The sequence below is a fragment of the Hemitrygon akajei genome, chromosome 5 (genome assembly GCF_048418815.1).
Source record: "Hemitrygon akajei chromosome 5, sHemAka1.3, whole genome shotgun sequence".
Lineage (NCBI taxonomy): Eukaryota > Metazoa > Chordata > Chondrichthyes > Myliobatiformes > Dasyatidae > Hemitrygon > Hemitrygon akajei.
The window spans coordinates 31,874,970-31,891,675 of record NC_133128.1 but is presented as its reverse complement, the minus strand read 5'-3'; the positions used below and the strand labels follow the sequence as shown (position 1 = coordinate 31,891,675).

Below are 16,706 nucleotides of genomic sequence, written 5' to 3'. Positions count from 1 at the left end.
AAGTTTGGTAAAAGTGTCGACAAGGTCCTGCAAGAAGATTGAGGTGGGTGTCATCCATGGAGGTTTGATATCTTAGATTCAAATCTGAATCTGAAGTCAGAGGTAAGTGGTGAATGAGTGCTGTTCTGACTGGAGATCTGTGACCAGTGACTTTCTGCAAAGATTATTACTAGCACACCTGCTGTTTGTGATTTTATTATTATATATAAATAAAATTTAGACTTGTAGAACACTACAGGATAGAAAGTGGCCCTTCAGCCCATCTAGTCTATGCTGAACTATTAATCTGCATAGTCCCATGGACCTGCACCTAGACCAATGCTGCCCATACCCCTCCCATCCTTTACTTATCCTATTTTCTCTTAACCCACATCCACTGCTTGCGCTGGCAGCTCGTTTCACACTCTCACCTCACTCGGTGAAGGTTTCCCCTCATGTTTCCTTTAAATATTTTACCTTTCACCCTTAACCTATGACCTCTAGTTATTGTCTCACCCAACCTCAGTGGAAAAAGCTGCATTTACCCCATCTATACCCCTCAAAATTTTGTATACCTCTATCAAATCTCCCCTCAATCTTCTATATTCTAGGGAATAATGTCCTAGCCTATTTAACCTTTCCCTATAGCTCAGGCATAGTTGGATGCAAATGTAGGTAGATTGATAAGTAGGTTTGCGTTGAACATAAAAGTTAATGAAGTTGAGGATAGTGAGGGTATCTAAGGATTGTTTTCTCTGGAGCATTAGATACTGAGGGTTGTCCTGATAGAAGTATATGAAATTGAGAGAAATAGATAAGATGGATGCTCAGGTGAGAGGGACAAAGTTTAAAGGAGACTTGTGAAGCAATCTTTTTTACATTTAGAGTAGTTGATGCCTGAAAACATGCTACCAGGGGAAGTTTGAGAGGCTTTTGGCCAGGCGCATAAACAGGCAGGAAATGGAGGGATGGAGACCATTAGTTGGGATAAGTATAATGGTCAGTATTGACATTGTGGACCAAAGGATCTTTTACTGTGCTGTGTAGTTTTTCTGTGTGCTGTGTTCTAAGTGAATCATTGCTTCACTCGAAAGGACTATTTGGCTCCCTGGATAGTGGGAAGAAAAGAAGTTAAGATGCATGTACTTCTCTTGCGGCTGCTTAGGAAGGTGCAGTGATAAAGATAATGGACATTGATAAGGAATGAAAGTATGAACTAGTGAGTCATGAAGGGACCTTTCCCTTGAAATTGAGAGCAAAGGGAAGAATGTGTATGGGGCTGACACTGTATTGAATGTAGTGAAACTTATGGAACTCAAAGAATCTATTGAAGGTGAAGATCAATGGGATTATTAGTGAGAACAAGATGGAACTTATCCTTGCTCTAAATGGAAGAAGAGAGGGTTCAAGCAGCATGTGAGAAATGAAATGTATACAGTTGATGCTCAATCAACTGTGATGGTGAGAGAGCCATGGTTATAGAAAAACAAATACATCTCAGAAGCTCTAGTGTAGAAAGTTTCAGCATCAGAACAAATGCAACACAGCTGGTGAAAACAGAATTAAACAGAATCATTGGATGAAGCAGTTTGAGGTATTGAAGTTAGCTGTGCAATTCACGAACATGTACCCTGAGATCGCAAAAGAAAAGTCACAGGAGGGATGGGCAGAGTCAGATGTGCAAGTGAGAGCATAGTGGAAAATACTGGCAACAGTGATGAGACTTTGAAGTCCTGTGCAAATGCTGGAGACAGCGCCAATACAATCACCCATTCTCTGTCTTCCAATGCTAATTATTTCTGTAGCATTTGAGAATAGTTAATTGCTTTGTTTCAGATTGAAAGGATCCCACATGTTTCTATTCTGAAGTCCCAGCTGGCATGATTAATCATGTGGTGAGTTCTAGTTTTGATTTGTTTTTGAAGCTGGAATGCTGTCTTTTACAGGGATTTTCTCCCCAATGGTCGACCATTCCATCTCTTCAGGCTTCTACTGCAGTATCATGAACCAGAACTGTGCTCTTTTCTTGACACAAAGAAGATTACTCCAGACTCCTATGCAATAAGCTGGGTAAATATTAATTTAAAAAAGTAATACTGTCATCTTTACAGACATCCCACCTCTTCTGGAAGTTCCAGGAGTCTCCCGCATATTGATAGCGGCTCCCTGACGCCTGCAAATTATATGTAATATCCCAGAAATTGATTTTTTTTTGAGAGGGAGAGTAGAGGGAGCATCCTGATTGGTGTCTCTTCGTGCTAAGTAAGTAGACCTATCAATTTTCTCTGTGGGCGGGCTTTACAGTCGATCTCTCCCCCTCTCCCACTGCACCATTGCAGAGTGTTCCAAAAAAAGAAAATATCAAACGTATTTCACCCCTGACTACACTGAAGTGTACCCCTACCTAATAGGGGTCAAAAATAATGACAGTGTTGCTCGCTGCACTGTTTGCAGCAGTGACTTTTCTATTGCCCATGGTGGGTTAAATGACTGTAAAAGACATGTTGTGGTGAGTTTAACAGGTGTCATTCGTTCATTAGCATAGCTAACGTTATTTAAACTAGCTGGCTAGCTGCTAAGAACCTACTCTATTGATGTCCTACGTGATGAGGCCAAACTCCCTGTAGACTTGCTTAAAGTTGTAATAGAAAAAAAACGACTCCATGATAATACAAGTACATATTTTAATGTCACATTTTCTGCATATACCCAACTTGGTTTACAGATTAGACAAATCCACTAAACAAAGTATTACACATACCCTTGGTGGTCGACCGGGTGGGTGGGGGGATATGGGGTTGCGGGGGGGGGGGGGGGGATGCTACCTCCCTGAAATGAGTTTTTGCAGGGTGGGATGTCTGTCATTAACAGCATATTTTTTCATCTGTTTCATATATCTATTATTCATAATTACTCAATCCATTGAAGGTGCTTCTCCACAAAAGCTGAGGGTTTTCATAAAATGCAGTTAAATTAGTTAGTGTTTTTTTTTCAGCTGGCTTTGCCATCATAGGATCATAGAAATGTAAAGCACAGAAATTAGTTTTTGTGGCCCACTGATTGTGTTGGCAGTTACACTAATTCATTTGCCTAATGAAGACCGGATCCCTCTACTCCTTTCCTACCCAATTACAAGTCTAAATGCCTTTTAACTCTTGTAACAGCACCTCTCTTCAATACCTTCTCTGACATAACTGATTCCAAATATTGACACCCTGGTATGAAAAAAGATACCCCTCAGATCATTATAAATGTATTGCCTTAAACTTCTGACTTTGAGTTCTTGACACGAAGACGTGACTCTAGACATCTAGTTTGACTCTGTTATCTACACCTCATAATTCTGGAATTCTCTATAGGATCAGTCCTCATCCTCTTACATCCAGTGGGATTAAACCTAGTGTATCCAGTTTTTTTTCTCTGCTGGATTATGTATTGCATTGAACTGCTGCTGCTAAGTTAACAAATTTCATGTCACAAATTGATAATAAACCTGATTCTGTCTGTGAATACAGTCAGACATTCCCGTTGAAACTTTTCTGCATTTTATTGCTGCCACATCCCTCCTGTAGCATGACAACTGGACAGAATACTCCATATGTGGTCCAGTCAGTGTTTTCTAGAACTGCTACATGACATCTCAACGCTTGTACTCAGTGCCTCAGCATATGAAGGCAAGCATACCAAATATTTTTCACTGCCCTATTCACCTGTATAACACTTACAGGGAGTTATGCACTTACACCCCATAATCGCTGTACATCAATGCCTGCAATTACTCTGTATGTCCTAACAAAATTTGACTACCTAAAGTGTATTACCTTGCACTTTCCTAGATTAAATTCCATCGCCCTACAACTCACCAGCTAGTCTATATCCCATTTCGTCTGCATTTTACTGGATCCCAGCACTGATCCCATAGTATTCTACTTGCTGCAGGTTACCAGTCAGAAAGACACTCATCCACCTCATCCTTCCGCACTTATTCTCTTCTGTCTGCCATCCCTCATTGGCATGTTTTAATAGAATAATTCATGTATTGCAAAATATGTTCAATAATTCCCAACAGTGACTTGACACTCTGTAAAATATCTCTTGATTTATTGGAATTGAAGTGTCTTGGCTGTATTTTTCTGACAGACTATTTTAAAACTATTATTTACAGTGAATTCCAGTGGACACATCGGGAACAGTACATTTTCGCCAAATTAAGCGGCTGCCCCAATTAGCCAAGTTCATTGAAATAGTAAAAACATAAAAAAGACAAACTACTGTTTAACCGAGTAACAAGTTAAGTATTTAATGAAATACAGAACAAATTAGAACATTAACAATACTACTACAGTACTGTAAACCTGTAGTTCCTAATAGTTATCAATAGAAGAATTCATTCAGTTTGCATTGCCATGTTCTTTTGATTCACTGTATATGAACAATGCAGATAATGGACTGCCTTCATACAGTGCTTTTGACAATTACATCCACCAAATCTTCAAGATGATTGTCGATACCTTCAAATTCTTTGTAGTTTCTAAGTTGTTTAAGTAGTGAAATCATTTCATTTTCACTCCTGGCCGTTTCTGGCATCTCCAAGCCTGAATGATGGAAACGTCAGTGAACAAAATGGTTCTAAATTGTCTGTGGCAAAAATCATTGGATTTTGAACAGAAACGTACTCAACTGATGCTATTTAAAAACTTTGTCCTAAGCATGCTGTAGTGTTAAACAGCTGTACACAACACATGCTAGTTAGAAACTTCGGCAACGTACTGCTGACTCAATTAAGTGGCGTAGTGTCCCACATAAATGAAGGGCGTCCCAGCTATTTTCTTAATCTGTTTTTGTTCTTTAAAAGTTGTCCCAAGTAAATAGTTGCCCTGATTAATCAATGGCCCAAATAACCAGAACCCGCTATATAATCTGCACAAGTATTCCCATTATTGCTCATTGCTAAAATAATATAATTTATCTCTTAAACGTGCATCATTCTTGTGATTTCTTTTGTATGTTATACTTTTATTTAGCATATGGTGTGGCTTAAAATACTGCATTATTTTTACTGGAACTCATTTATGAATTGCCTTATGCCAGAAGAATCTGACCAAATGAATGAAGTAATCAAAAACAAAATTACTTTTCTAATTCAAAATTGTATGCCAGTATTGCAAAGTTGGTGCATAATGTAGATCTGAGCTAATCAGAAATGCCTTAAACTTCATTTGACTTACAACACACGCTGATGACAAGCTATTATTTTCTTGGAAACACATTTTTAAAATTTGTATTCCTGAAATACAAATATAACTTGCCAAGAAGCTGCGATTTTAAAATTTTAGTTTCATTTATGGAACATTCTTATCCTTTTTAAATTGTTCTGAAGGGAGCAAGCCTCTTTGCAGGTTGCTGTACCGAAGATGTTGCCCAACTGATCTGGGATGTGTACCTACAACAAGCAGACCCTTTCATAATTTTCTTCCTCATGTTGGTCATTCTAGTCAATGCAAAGTAAGTATTTTTTCTGGAAACCCTTAAGGTGTTATGATTTGGTTAATTTAACTTTGGGATATTTATAGCACCATGCTTGTTTCAAAGTACATGGTTCTAAATGCCTAAGAATTGAGTCTGATTTGAATTGTGAACTTGTTTATTATAAAAGGGCATTTGACTGATTTGTAAATTTGTTACTTCATATCTTTACATTTATTTGTTTCAACTGAAAATAACACTTATATGTAAGTAATATCAACTTAGTCACTTAATGTATGAAATGTTATAAACTGACTTTAAATTTATAATCCTGAATACTATTCTTACATTGAACTACATAAATTGTATGGATTTGGAGTTTCTTTATCTATTCATTTCAACTCCAGGCCCTTATCAATTTTATAACTTTGATTTTCTCCACCCAGTCCTGCAGAACACATTGTGCTGTATTAATCCAATTACTTTCCTACCTATCCCAGTTTCCATAACTTCTACCACTCACTAACTTTAATGCAATGCAAATGTAAGTTATTATTTTTCTTTTTATAGTATTTCACTCTAAAAAGAAAAGGTTTCCAATCTGTCATTCTGCCTTTAATGTTCTTTTCCTTCAACGTTCCCCAATTTCATAACACTTACCAAATAAATACAATTTCAAGCCATCATTTGCCACACCTGTAGCACTTTTACCACTCCAGCAAAGTTGGAAATGGCATCCTTTGCAACTTCAGTGAATTATCCCATTCAATCTCCATTACCACTTGTTGATGACACTAGATGAGTTTTCTCTATTATTGTCTATTTCTGTGGAAGTGCTTTGGTGCAGCTAGAATATCTTCAGCAGTATCTTTTCTGACCACCCTTACAACATCATCAAAGGATGTTTCTCTTTCTTGCCCTCTTGTTGACCCTCATTATATCATTTGAAGTTTTGACCAGTAACTGTGCAGACCAATTACTCTATATCAAGCTCAGTGCTTAATTGAAACCACAGTCACCTCCACGTGAAATATACTGTAATAAGTTATTAATCACTCAGCTTCCCTCCAAATAAATATACTAGTGACCAAAATTAGCATTTTCAGTGGTTGCTTGAGAGTTTACTTAATTGTTCCTAATTCCATTACTCTAGTTGTTCACATCATATGAAACATTAATGATGTAATGATGAGTTTTAAACCCACATCCCATCATTGTATTTGAAAGCACATCCCATCATTGCAGTGTGTTAGCTAAGAAAAGTTTGATATCTTCAAATTTATTTCTAGTTGTAAATTACCATTTCAACATTGGTCCTGCATCTTTGATTTTTGCGATATTGTGTTTATCTTCAATCCCACTATTGATGGTGTTTAATTCCTCTGTGTACTGTTGTCTATATCATTTTGTAGAGATGGTAAAAGCCCTTCTCATTGATGAGCCTTTTTATTATTTCTTCTCATTTTCACTGCATAGATTATTCTCATTTGTTTTTTGAATTTGATTTAAGGCACAATAAGGAAATGTTAAATATTCTATTTTGGAGAAGCTACTCTGTTGAGAAGTTATTTTTAAAGAATAGCTTCTGTGTCTATGATTTTTATTGCTGTACTGTTGATAGCCATTCATTCAACTGCCTAGGTCCAAATAGTAGAATTCTCTTATCTCATTTTATATGTCTTTCCTCCTTTACAGTGCTCCGTAAAACCAACCTCTGATATTTGTACATGCATCTTTATAATCTTTGTGCAGCTTGGTGTCAGATTTTGTTCAACATTCTATGAAGTGTCTTTGGACATCTTATTACTTTTGAAAGTGCTTTATTAACAGAACTTGCAGCACGATATCAGTAGGAATTACGATATTTCCACTTTTGTCCGGCTTTTGATGTAGTAATCAATTGTCTAATCAATTTCTGATTCCTAAACTCCCTTCTTGGCTTAATTACAGTGCACAATATTAAATGTATGCTGCTAATTTATATATCTTCCCTTTCTTTCCCCAGAGAAATTATTTTGTCCCAAGAAACAGATTGCAAGGAAGAACTCATTCGTAAGTGTACCTAAATAGTAATTTTTTTCTTCATTGATTCAACTTAAAATTCCAAGGTGCTCTGCATACTCAGACCATGAATTGAGTATATAATGTAATTTTGAAAAAATGTGCCTCCAATTTCCATCACCTGAAAATTGTCTTTTGATTAAAGTTGAGGAAATATATTTTTGTAGAAATAATTTCACTTCTAACGAGTCCAGTTTTTTTCCAATTCATTGGTAGCAATTTGAAGCAGGAAACTACAATAACACCAATTTAAAAATGCATCGATTATATTTTCTCCAAGAAATTTTACTTAATTTCTATGCACAGTGAGAGATTTCACTCCTAGGAAATAAAATCATCTAAGGTTCTGAGTATTAGCATGAAGTATTCCTTAGTCAGGTGCAGTACAACTAGATGTGGGAGTAAAGCTCCTTTCACTCTGTTTGTATTTTTCTCCACTATAAAAGAGTAATATTACACAATTTAAGCTGTGCTAGCCAAATGCATTGTGACAGATGAAGACTCAGTGCAGCATTTCTCTCCATACTAACTCACTCCTAACATTGGTATTCAGTTTATTAAAATGACTGCAGACCACTGTCAAGGAGTTGTAAATGGATACTGTATTTTAAACATTTATTTCATATATACGTAACTTGGAAGTGATATTTGTTGTGGACTAATGAGAGTAATTTAGAATCTTAATTTGAATCCCTATTTAAAATTGAATACAGTGGAAGTGTGGTGAAATTTTGATCACATTGTAGCCATTATGACATGGTAGTAAGGTACCGAAGAGGCTGACTTCCATTTCACTGAGGGATTGCCAGTTTAATTTTATTGGGATTTTGTGATATCCATTGGGCAGCTGTGAATAACTAGCTGCTTTTAAGGTTATAGTGTGTTTACATTCATTACATTGTATAATTTAATGTTACCAATCAATATAGTAAATACCAAAGCACCAAATTTAACCATTAACATTTGTAATGAACAGATTAGATAGGGCAAAGATATTTCCCTTGGTAGGGGATTCTAGGACAAGAGGGCACAACTTTAGGATTGAAGGACATCCTTTTAGAACTGAGTTACAGAGAAATTACTTTAGTCAGAGGGTGGTAAATCTGTGGAATTTGTTGACACAAGCGGCTGTGGAGGCCTTGTCATTGGGTGTATTTAAGGCAGGGATAGGTTCTTGATTAGCCAGTGTTTCAAAGGGTATGGGCTGAAAACAGGGGAGTGGGGATGATTGGAGGAATTGGATCAGCACTTGACTGAATGGTGGAGTGGACTTGATTTGCCGAATGGCCTACTTCTGTTCCTGTATCTTATGGACTTACGGCAATTGACATCCTCTTCTCCTGCTCGGTTCCAAAAGTCAACTGGATATCTTATTGCTGCATCCATACACTAAGTTTAAAATGGGATTTTGATTTTTTTTCCCTCCACTCCGGTATTGTCTTGTGCTGATATGGCTTCTTTCCCACATCTTGGCCAGTTTTTCATCAACCCACTCTATTCAAGATTTTGGTCTCATATGATTAGCATTTCTGTTGGTTCGTTTGATATTGAAGTAGGTATGCTACTAAATCAGGAAATGTTATGTATTCTGTAGTGATGTAAATGAAAGGAATTTCTGATTATGCATAGGATTATGAGCAGATAAACAGTTCCATAAGGCCATAAGATAGAGAGGCAGAATTAGCCCATTTGGCCCATCAAATCTGCTCTTCCATCCCATCATGGCTGATTTATTATCCTTCTCAACTCCATATTTTTGCCTTCTCCCCATACCTTTTCATATCTTGACTAATCAAGAATCTTATTGACCTCCACTTTAAATATACCCAATGACTTTGCCTCCGCATCTGTGTGTGGCAATGAATTCCACAGATTCACAACCCTTTAGCTGAAGAAGTTCCTCTTCATCTTGGTTCAAAAGGTCCATCCCCCTATCCTGAGGCTGTGCCATCTGGTCCTAGACTCTCTCTCCACCCTCCCCCCCCCCCCACTATAGGAAACATCCTCTCCATATCCACTCTATCTAGGCCTTTCAATATTCGATAGGTTTCTGTGAGAACTTCTTCCCCCCCCCCCCCCCCCCCCATTCTTCTAAACACCAGTGAGTGTAGTCTCAGGGCCATCAAACACTTCTCATGCATTAACCCTTTCATTCTGGGAGTCTTGTCATGAACCTTATCAGGTGCCTCTCCAATACCATCACACATTTTCTTACATACATATAGCAAGAGAGTATAAGACTTTTGCACAATACTGTATTTGTCAATGTGGAGTGGAGAGTGAGTTTGTAAATCTGGAGGGAGCAAAGGATGCTGGGAATGGTGAGAGTGGAGCACCACAGGAGGAGTGTGGGACTGGGAGCAGAGAAAGAATGCCAGGGAGGGGTGGTGTGGGTGTTGACACACCAGCCCTGAAACACCAGGCAAGGTAATTTGATTTCAGACTGTTGGTTTATTGATCATTCCAGAAGATGTCTCTGGTGCTTCTTGCTCTCACCCCTCTCCTTTCCCCTTTTCCTAACTATGATTCCCCTCTCCCTGCCCGCTTTCCACTCTCAGTCCACAATAGACCCATATCAGAATCAGGCTTATTGCCATTCACATATCTCATGAAATTTGTTTTTTTTGCGGCAGCAGTACAGTGCAATACATAAAATTACTGGAGTACTATGCAAAGGTCTTGGGCACCTTAGCTGTGTATATGTGTCCAAGACCTTTGCACAGTACTGCAAGGGGCCTAAAACTGCTCCCAATACTCCAATTGTGGGTCTGACCAATGACTTATAAAGCCTCAGCATTACATCCTTGCTTTTATGTTCTCTTGAAATGTCCTCTTGAAGTCCTCTTGAAATGAATGCTATCATTGCATTTGCCTTCCTTACCACCAACTCAAACTGTAAGTTAGCCATTAGAGAATCCTGCACAAGGACATCCAAAGCCCTTTGTATCTCTGATTCTGTTATAATTGTCTCCCTTAGAGAAAACACACCTTTATTCCTTCTGCCATCCACTTCCCTGCACTATATTCCACCTGCATATTCTTCGCCCATTCTCCTAATCTGTCTTAAGTTTGATTGCAGACTTCCTGATTTCTCCACACTACCTGCCCATTCATCTATCTTCATATAGTCTGCAAACTTGGCACAAAGCCATCAATTCCATCATCCAAATCATTGACATGTAACGTGAAAAGAAGCAGTTCCGACATCAATTTCAGCAGAGCACTACTAATCACCAGCAGTCAACCAGTAAAAGCCCCTTTTATTCCCACTCTTTGCCTCTTGCCAGTCAGCCAATCTTCTAACCATATGAGTATCTTTTCTCTAATACCATGGGGGCTCTTATTAAGCAGACTCATTGTGGCACCTTGTCAAAGGCCTTCTAAAAATCCATGTAAAAATGATCCACTGACTCTGCTTTGTCTATCCTGCCTGTTACTTCCAAATAAAAATTCCAACAGATTTGTCAGGAAAGATTTCCCCTTGAGGGAGCCATGCTGACTTTGACCTATTTCAATAGGTACATATAATATCAGAGAAATGTATATACATCCTGAAATTCATTTCTTCACAAACATCCATGAAAACAGAGGAGTGCCCCAAAGAATGAATGACAGTCAGAATTCATTTCTTCACAAACATCCATGAAAACAGAGGAGTGCCCCAAAGAATGAATGACAGTCAGATGTTAGAACCCCAAAGCCCTCCCCCTTTCCAGGCAATGACCTTCTCCCCCACCCCCACCAGCAAAAAAGCATCGACACCCTCAACTGAGCACTTGAGCATGCAGCAAAGCATCAATAAAGACATGGACTTACATTATCCCAAAGAATATTTATTCACCTAGTAATTTGTCATACCACAGGTGCTCTCTCCCTAATAAGCGAAAAAGAGGTGTCCCTGTTTCACAGTGAAAGGGGAGACATAACAAGCAACTTGCTGATTTATGATGTTGAAAGTCTGTTGCGTCGCTTTGTCCAAGCTCTGCACCCAGAGAGTCAGCCCCAAAAGGGCTCAGGTCTCCAGACACACAGCCCACGGCAGCTAACCCGCTGCTCCCAATGTTCCATGTCCGCGACATCTCAGTCAGGGGCACCAGCCTTGAATCAGCCTGTCACCAGAGCCATGAAAATCTGGCACCCTGAAGGCCACGTTCTTGGGATATCAAAAATCGGCCGGTCATGAGGCCCTGAGAGCAGGTCCCATTCCCACAAAGAACGAAGTCAGAGTGTAACTCCAGGTCAGGGTCTTCAAAAGAATCTTGAAAAGGAAAAAAATAGATATCAAAGATAGAAATAGAGCTGTTTCTGAAGATGCAAGCAAAGGAGTCACAGTTTAGCGCCATCATCACTTAACTTCTCCCCCTCGTTGTATGGTCCCTCCAATTCCCCTGAAACCTCATAATGGACTCCAACATCTTATCAACCACTGAGGTAAGGCTAACTGGCCTATAGTTTCCTTTCTTCTGTCTCTCTCCCTTCTTAAAGACTGAGACACGAGGGTCTGGTCTGTACCACAGCCAAGGCCATGTAGCTCCCTGGCTGTGAGACTCACTAATGAACCAGTGAACCGCACTTGTAGTATTCTGCGTTACCAATGTTCAACAATGCCTTGCGATCACAAGAAAACATCCAAGACAGTCATTTGCACCATTTGTTGGACTGTCTTCGCACACCACCTCTAACATCTTCCTTCTTGAATTGCTGTAGTAGATAGCAACACGGTATATAACAAGTCCAGCTCCACCGTTATCAAGCAACTTGCTGGTGGGTTAGACCTATAGCACTTGATGTTCTTAATGTTCAGCAGTGTCTAGCGACTGTATTTCAAGCATTGTTTTATTTGTAATTGCTGATTTGTTGCATTCAATTTGCAATCTTTTCCTGGACCATTGCCAGGATGTTTCTTTTGAATATTATTGACCAGCTAATTGCTGAGGGAGATAGTTATATACATGATGCAGAGCTGTTAGTAGATTGAATCAAATTTCCTGTGCTACATATTATTCAATCATGTATCAGATTGTACTCTTTCTTCTTGCCCCACCTTATTCTGGCTTCTGCCCCCTTCCTTTCCAGTCCTGAAGATGGGTATCAGCCTGAAATATCGACTGTTTATTACCCTCTGTTGATGCTGTCTGACTTGCTGAGTTCCTCCAGTACTTAGTGTGGCTTTAAGCAGTTAATTCACTTGAAATGTTTTGATGTACTTTTGACCTTTATTAATACTGAGAAGTATGGTTATGATGCTTCTGCTGTACCATCAATCAGATTGCAGTATAAACGTAATCATGTCGTCATAAGTCTGTTTGGCATGCAGCCTATAAATAGCCAGTATTATCATGCCTTTGTAAATAACTAAAGGATTTAATTCTGCTTCAATACAACTTTGATTAGCTTATCTTTCCCCACTAAAACTAATTCTTGACCTAAACCATCCTTTTTATCAATTTCTTTGTGCTTCAGCCCTTAACTTCAGCAACTTCAATGGCTGGTCCTTAATGGAGTGTCTACTATTAAAGAAAGAAGAACAAGTTTCTTTATGAATTGAGTTCCCTTTTGCAAAAATACTCAGTCATCAAGATTGTTCTTCCTTTTTTGCAAAATTGCCAGCCAACTGCAAGTTGACCTCCCTACCATCATCACTCACAATGAAACTTCAAATATTATGCCTGAGAACAGTGGCTGAGTTATCATAATTTTGTTTAGCTGCTAAATTTCAATCATTCCTGGTGATGAAAAGAGCATAGTTAGCCGAAGCCACACACACAATGCTGGAGGAACTCAGCAGGTCCAGCAGTATCTACAGAAAAAAATAAACATTGTTTCGTGTCTCAGTCGGCGATTGGAGAATTTGGAGTGGTTTTTCTTGGATTAGAAAAGATTGTGAAGTGATTATGAAGGATCTAAGTGGAGTAGATAGGGAGAAGCTGATGGAGGGTTCCAGATGCATTGGGTGTTGAAGAATGACATTGATGAAAGCATCAAAGTATCTTGAGGAAGGTGATTAGAATCTGGAGAGGACCACTGGAGGTTGTGGAAGAATTTGTTGTGTTCACATGTGTGTAACTACTGACGAGACCCAAAGCCAGGAGATAGAACAAAGCCAGAATTCAAAATACCCCTTTATTCAGTAAAACCACAAAATGGCAAACTGAAATCTTGCCTTTACTTCCCAAAGTGTGTCGATTTAAATGGTTTACTCAAAGAGCATTCAAAACATTGATTTGAAACAATGATCAATTAATGAAAGTCAGCCTGGAATTGGTTGTCAGCTGACCAATAGGTGTTTCAGCTGTCCATAACACTTCCCTCTTGAAGATTACCTGAAGGAGCTAAGGGTTAGTTTGGATTGGAACAACCAGCTTACACTGGCAATCAGTCCTTGTTAGTGGTTGCAGGCTGTCACTTCCTTGTCATAATGTTGCTTGTGACTTTGGTAGCAATGGTGGTTGGTTCAGTCAGATAAATCAAAGCCTTCCAGGAGATGTTGAAGGCCCAGCTCCATGTTTGATGATCTACCTAACAGACTTATCCCTTCAGGAGTAGGTGTGGCAACTGATTAATATGGCAATGGTAGCACAATCCGTCTGTGATAACTTCGTAGAGCACTTTCCCCATTTGATTGCCAATTTGACCTGGTACCGGGGTCTTGCCCTTTTGTGATACTGTCTGGCCTACACTGCAGCTCTGGGCTTGAGCGACTTCATCCACTGGCTAATGTCTGTGTGGCTGCCTTTGTGCACCTGACCATCTGCTGTCTTGGATGTTGGACACTGTAGCAGCATTACATACAACACTCTACAGTTTTCTTCCCAAAAGAGCTGCAGCTGGTGACTTTCCCCTGAGGCCTGGATGCCGTATAATTTGATACATCAGTAAAAATGTGTTTGAGCGCCTCAGTCAATTTCTTTCCCCTCTTGATTTCAGAAGCAGCTGTTTGAACTCATCCACAAACCTCTCTGCTTGGCCATTGGACAGTGGATGAGGTGAGGGTGTGCAAATGTGGATGTTTTGAAACGTAAGAAAATCTACAGATGCAGGAAATCCATCAGGACCTGATGAAGGGTTTTTGCCTGAAACGTTGGCTGTTTATTCTTTTCTGTAGATGCTGCCTGGCCAGCTGAGTTCCTCCAGTGTTTTGTGTATTGCTGTGGATAATTCCACTGTTCTGGCTGAATGCAGCCAATTGCTGTGAACTGAATTGAGTGCCATTGTCAGAAACAAGCATTTCTGTCATCCTAAAGTCGCTAAGTATCTGCAGCAGTTGTTAAATGGTAACCTCTGTCAGCAATGACTTCATAGATAATACTTCTAGCCATTTGGAATCTGTATCAAGTTAGGTAAGGTAGGCATGTCCAAAGTTAATATGTACTCAGCTCCAAGATGTGGTAGCCTAGGGCCATGGTTGTAGATTGGCTCTACTTGGATACTTTGCTGCCATAGAGTATTAAGTACACTGGCTGTAAAAAGATGTCATCTTTATCTGTGCCCAGCCAATTCACAAAGCTTCTTGCCAGGGCTTTCACTTGATTGATCCCTGGGTGACCACGGTCAAATTGTTTCAGTACTTTTGGTCAAAGTGTTTGTGGAATCACTATTCTGTCTCTAAGCATTAGACAGGAATCAAAAGTTGAGAGCAGTGTATGACATTGGTAAATGGTACAGCATTTTTCTCAACCTTGACTGGCTATTTGCCAATGAGGTATCTGGAGATGCTCTGAAGATGCTGTGAACCTGTTGACCTTCAGCAGCTTCCCATACAAAATCGATGGACTTTGAAATCCACTGAAATTGCAGCCATGACTGCACCTTTGTTTTCATTAACCTGCTGTGATTCGTAAGTCTGGAGAGGACATCTGCCTGACCAAGTTCCTATGTTGACGTGTACTTATTTTCAAAATCGTAGGCGAATAACGTTGTTGGACACCTTTGTAGATGGTTAGCAGTATACACTGGGATGCCTTTCTTAGACCCAAAGATTGACAACAGTGGCTTGTAATCAGTAAGGAGAGTGAAGCATCTGCCATAAAACATTTTGTGGAATTTCTTCATGGCAATGTTAATTTGCCTATTGTTCCTTTCTGCTGTGGTTAATGATCTAGCTGCATGTGTAGGACAATGTAATTGGTGGAAACATACATAATTCACAACCACCAACATTAAGTTGGGGTTCACTTTAAGGGGCTGATCTGCATATCAGAGTTCACAATTGATAGACAATATATCAACGGGAAAAATAATATCATGGCTGATTGCCTCCCGTGGCCAGCCATTAAGGCCATACACCTAAGGGTTGACTATGCCGGCATGGCAGCCATTCAATCTACTGACCCAGAGGTCCAGGTTTACCAAAAAGCATTCATGGGCCTGTGGTTGACTGACATTAAGTTTTGAGAAGCTGAGATTTCTCTCCTGTGCAATGTCTCACCGGTCGCCCTTGCTCCATAGTGCCTACAAAATGGAGGCTGACTGTTTTTGGCTCCTTACATGGCCTCTCACATCCTCTGATTGCACTAAAGCTTGTGTGGCATGGCCTTAGGATGTGCACGATTGGACTGCAGCCTGTGTGAGAGTATTACGTGAAGTTCTGTTACTGTACTTTTTGCATTTAGTGTTTGAGTACAATAAATGATTGTTATAATTTAGCTTAAACTTAAACTGCTTCATGCCATTTTACTTGTGAAAACCTACATGCACGTGACAGTTTTATCGGAACCATCAGTGGAGATATGGGATGTGACAACTCCCACCCTGTAGGTGGACATATCCGTCACAACAACAATTGGAAGCTCGAAGGTCAGATGACAGTATATTCTTTACTTGATCAAAAGCCTCTTGGCATTGTTTGGACCATTTCCATGTAGCACCCTGTTGAGCAGAACATTGAGTGTCTCCCTCAGCCTGTGCATTGCTGGGACAAATGCTGAATAATGATTGATTATGCCCAAAAATGATCGTAAAGTGCTGGCATCTTCAAGACAACAGTGATGTTTTTGAGATCTGGGTGATGACTGTGCTCATCTCTGATGAATCCCAGATGTTTGATTGAAGACATCAGAAGATTGCATTTTCTGCCCGAAGTAAAATCCAAATTCTTGTAGTTTGTTCAAAATATTGTCCAGGCATTGGCATAGTTCTTTCTGATCTGTGTCCATCAGAATTATGTAGTCGAGGTAAGCAGCAAAACAGTCAATACAACT

At 39.5% G+C, this 16,706-nt stretch overlaps 1 protein-coding gene across 4 annotated transcripts in view; it reads left to right on the top strand.

Moving 5' to 3' along the window:
* Window positions 1-16,706, top strand: part of tbc1d23 (TBC1 domain family, member 23) — an 89,054-nt gene that overhangs the window by 43,969 nt on the left and 28,379 nt on the right. For all 4 annotated transcript variants that reach the window (XM_073045141.1, XM_073045140.1, XM_073045142.1 and 1 more), the window contains 3 exons: window positions 1,926-2,049; window positions 5,360-5,484; window positions 7,451-7,497. In XM_073045141.1, the coding sequence (XP_072901242.1) occupies window positions 1,926-2,049; window positions 5,360-5,484; window positions 7,451-7,497 (296 nt within the window). The remainder of the gene's footprint in view (window positions 1-1,925; window positions 2,050-5,359; window positions 5,485-7,450; window positions 7,498-16,706) is intronic.